Here is a 4,325-nt window from a genome sequence, read left to right as displayed (position 1 = left end):
CTGATGTATCAGTTTAGATAAGCTGTCTATGTGTGATTAACTGATAGCACAGTAAGTTGCAGGAGGCTTCACAGTTCTGTGTCCTTGCAGGTTGTGAGGGGCTTTTTTTTCTGAAGCTGACAGCACCTACATCCAACAACAACTCTCAGAACAGGAACTGCAGCTAAACTTTCAAACTCTTTATTGGTTTTCCCTCCATTCTGATTCAATTGTCTAACAAACTCTGATTTGTAGTTGAACTTGATAGCTCAGGTTCAGTCTCAGTTGCAGTGAGGTTGGGAAGCGGTACTCTATACCTAGTGTTCTCCTGTGTAAAGCATGCACAGTTCCTGCTTGGACAGGAGGGTTCTTCTCACTCAGGTTTGCTTTGAGGAATCTTGAGTTGCCAGTTGAACACTGGCTTTATTGGGCTGCCTGTGACAAGACTTTTCATGTATTCACTCATGCAACTTTTGGTATTAGTATGGTGGATTCAAAAGCTTTGTAATTTCAAACTAAAACTACAGTAGAACTCAGTGCTGTATGAAATTCCTAAAGCTGTGCCTGCTGATGTTGTTTTGTTGGATTGTTTTTTAGTTAATACCATCGTTAATCTCTCTAATGTAACTCTTTATTTTTTCATAGCTCCTGCAGTTTCTTCTCTTAACAATGTTTCTTCTACCACTGTACCACCTACCAATGCAACCACGGCATCTTCCAATGCAACCACGGCATCTTCCAATGCAACCACAGCATCTTCCAATGCAACCACAGCATCTTCCCATGCAACCACGGCATCTTCCAATGTGACTTCCAATGCCACCACAACCAGTTCTGCCACCACAGCTCATACTCCTATAGGTATGTAGTGGGTTCAGTTTGTAACCGGGCAGAAACACCAATTAGAGTGTAGTGGTTAGGTCCAAAATACTCATTACTTACTTATTTACCTTCTGTGAGGGAAGATGTCTCTTGCTCTATGCTATGGAGACATCTCCACAAGAGATTCTCTCATGGCTTCAGTATCACAATGAGACAGCCGCCCAGGTTGGTTCTCTGCTTGCATGTGAGAGTCCCTTCCCCCAACTTACAGCTTTCCCCACAACTGCTTTCAAGGGTCCAGTCTTGAGCTACTGGGGTAACATTTTAAGGTTGAGCTGTTCAAAAACAAAGGTTCTCTTCACCCATCTGTGGGAGCATCTTTATCTCTAGGAATAGAGGCCCTCCCCCTTCCCTGGGAGAAAAAGGGTCCTCATCATCTTCATCTCTAGGACTATCTCTGGGAGCATCTCTAGGAACTGAGGTCTTCTCCTTCCAATTTGGAGCAAGAGTCCTCATCGCTTCCATCTCTCCCTGTTCAAACTTCTCATGAAATTACAGCTGCGTCAGCATTTGCTTATTCCAGCACAGGTGCTTTTGCTCACAAGTTGAATGCTCCACCGCTCATGCTTTCACGAAATTACAACAGGTACTCTGATATATCATAGTACATCACCACCATAGCTTTACAACAGAATTTCAGCTTTAAGCATCTCCTCTTTCTCCTCCCTCAGGTTTTCAGCTCTTCATAGCACTAAAAGGGTTAATCTCACTCGGGCCTTTCAGCTGAGGTGCTTTTGCTCACAAGTTGAATGCTCCACCGCTCATGCTTTCACGAAATTACAACAGGTACTCTGATATATCATAGTACATCACCACCATAGCTTTACAACAGAATTTCAGCTTTAAGCATCTCCTCTTTCTCCTCCCTCAGGTTTTCAGCTCTTCATAGCACTAAAAGGGTTAATCTCACTCGGGCCTTTCAGCTGGAATGTGGCTTATTGCTGTTGGTCACATGATCTTTGCCAGGCAGCGGGGCAGCTTCAGCTGAATCTTGGCCTCACTGGAGAGGGGAGGGGCCACTCTGTCTGCACGTAGCAGGGCAGGGGGGCTGTGGGTGGAACAGGGCCCATCGGCTCCAGGATGGCTGTGGCCCGGCCCGGCCCCACTGGGCTGCATGGGTTGAGCCCAGTTACCTGTCCCAAGGCAGGAAGCAAGAGAGAGCTTCCCCGGGGTTTGTCCATTCTTAAATGTGGACCACAGAGGCAGTCAAAATTTTTAAGTGGCTTAAAAAATTGTCCATATTCAAACTGGCCAGCTGATAGATTCTGTCAGGTCATAGAGGAAGCTGTAAGCACCCCTTTGCAAGAACATCACTTCTGCAGCTATGCTAACCCATGACAAGGTAATACAGTAGCACTGAACTCAGAAGGGCAGCAAACTAGGAACTGGTGAATGAAATGAAAGACAGGGGCTTCTTCCACAGTTCATTGTAGTAGCTTGACTACTAAACATCTGATGTGCAGAATGCATAAATGGTTCCAAGGTCTGGAAGAAGTGGATTTTAGAAAACTCATAATTATGTTGGCAGGAAGCATTTTCTCTGTTAAAAATTGACTCAGTTGTAATTGAATTGATAATTTCTGCTAATCATGAATTCTTAGGAGTTTGGGGGTTTTTTGTTCAAAAATTTCTCTGCCAGCTCTACAATGAAGTTCTTAAAAATCATCTAATTTTTAAATCTTGCTGATCAAGGGAGCTGGGAGATGACAAGTTGGTACTTGATTAGGCTCAGAACAGCCTAATGTACAGCAGCTTTGAGTAAACCCACAAATGTTGACACTTGTCCCAGGCACATAGTGAAATAGTGATTAATTTTAAGTAATACTAATCTTTAGGGAAGTGGGGAGAGGTCAGACACCCAGCTTGTGTGGCTTGATAATGAAAGTTCTTAGGAGACAGTTTTGGTTTAGGTGAGTGGTTTTATTCCAGTGATGGCATTCACAGTTAGTGTTTTGAGGACAAGAGAAGATTGTGTATCTCCTGTCTAGAGGTATTACATTAAGTACTTTCTTAGTACAATTAATACTAACTGATTGTAACGGCTGCTTAATTAAAGTCCTTTGCCTTGATGCAGATTCTTGATTGTCTTGAAGCAGATCTCTTGATTCTTGTTCAAGTACCAGCATTTATATGAGCACTTGAAAGAAAAGTCCTTTTGTCTGAGCAAAGAATCACTGATCTGTGGAGAAACTTGAAATATTTGGATACCAATAGTATGCAAGTTTGAAAATAATCCTTATTGCAGAAACTTGGCTTAACCCAGTTCAGCACCTAAATTGTGTGGGATACAGTCTGAGGGCAAAGCTTGTCCTTGTTAAAGCAAAACAGGAAAAATCATTTGTGTAGGAACTTTAGTGCTTGTGAACTTTGCTATTGAAGTTTATGGTGTGTACATACTGTCTTTTCTCAAACAGCCAACGTCACCAATGCAACTACTCATGCTCCTGTGCCTAAAACTACCATGACTTCAGCTACCACAACACCCACAACTGCAGGTAACTGTTACTACTACCATAATTAAAGCGTAGAATACTTAGAAGTCAGTGTCACTTTAAAAGTGTTACCTTAAAAGACTCACCAAATGACAACATGAAAGTAGTATTGGTGTATCTGGTGCTGTCACTTCTAACATTATGACAAGTCTAATTTTGTTAAGGTCATGTATGTGAGTAGCAAGGTTATATAGCCTGAGAAATAGAGCTAATTGGTGAGATATAAAAAGTCAGAAACATGTTGGTCAAATGAGATCAGCTGGATGATTTTAATAGTGTGGTTGGCAGTCACTTGTTAACTCCCCTGTCTTTGGGAGGTGGTATTTTGTTTTTGCAGCATAATAATGGGATGCTTTTTTTTTGTTAAGTGAAACTTTGCTACAGTGATGGGAATAAGCTGAAATATTTTATTTCCAAGTCAGCCCTAGATATGCCATTTAATGAAAAGCTCTCAAAAAGTAAAGCTCTTTAAAACTACCCATCAGTAGATGGCTGTTACTTCCAGACTTGTGTTTGTTGTGACTTCAGCTGTTTTTTTAAGCCTAACTCTTGGGGTAAAGTACAGTAGATGGAAGACAACAATTTATTTTAAATTTAAGGGAAAAAAAAAACCAAACTAGAGCAAGGAGCAGAAACTGGAAAACGTGTCTTGAATGTGAGCATATCAATAATATATTCTATGTAAAGGAGGAAGGCTTTGGCTTTTTGAAGTACAAATAAAGTCCAGCTGGTTATTGCTCAGTATTGAAGTCCAGAGCAGTTTGTCTATAAATAGCTCTAGCCTTTAACAAACAGCATTTAATCAGAATTTCAATACCACTAATCTAAATGCCGATGCTGGCTTTACTTTGATTATTTTTTGTTTTCTTATTGGTGTTTTGATGCTTTGAGTAATCCTAATACAAAGAATACAGCACTAAAATTTGTAAAACTGTTGTGAGCATTGTGCACTTAAAATTTCTATTTTGGTGT

The 4,325-nt window shown here is 41.0% G+C and overlaps 1 protein-coding gene across 2 annotated transcripts in view; it reads left to right on the top strand.

Moving 5' to 3' along the window:
- Positions 1 to 4,325, top strand: part of CD164 (CD164 molecule) — a 13,079-nt gene that overhangs the window by 5,638 nt on the left and 3,116 nt on the right. For both annotated transcript variants that reach the window (XM_017739647.1, XM_017739646.1), the window contains exons 3-4: positions 625 to 840; positions 3,276 to 3,356. In XM_017739647.1, the coding sequence (XP_017595136.1) occupies positions 625 to 840; positions 3,276 to 3,356 (297 nt within the window). The remainder of the gene's footprint in view (positions 1 to 624; positions 841 to 3,275; positions 3,357 to 4,325) is intronic.

This window comes from Corvus brachyrhynchos, unplaced genomic scaffold (assembly GCF_000691975.1).
Source record: "Corvus brachyrhynchos isolate BGI_N302 unplaced genomic scaffold, ASM69197v1 scaffold14, whole genome shotgun sequence".
NCBI classification, from domain to species: domain Eukaryota; kingdom Metazoa; phylum Chordata; class Aves; order Passeriformes; family Corvidae; genus Corvus; species Corvus brachyrhynchos.
The sequence above is the reverse complement of the archived record's forward strand: the minus strand, read 5'-3'. Positions and strand labels throughout refer to the sequence as shown.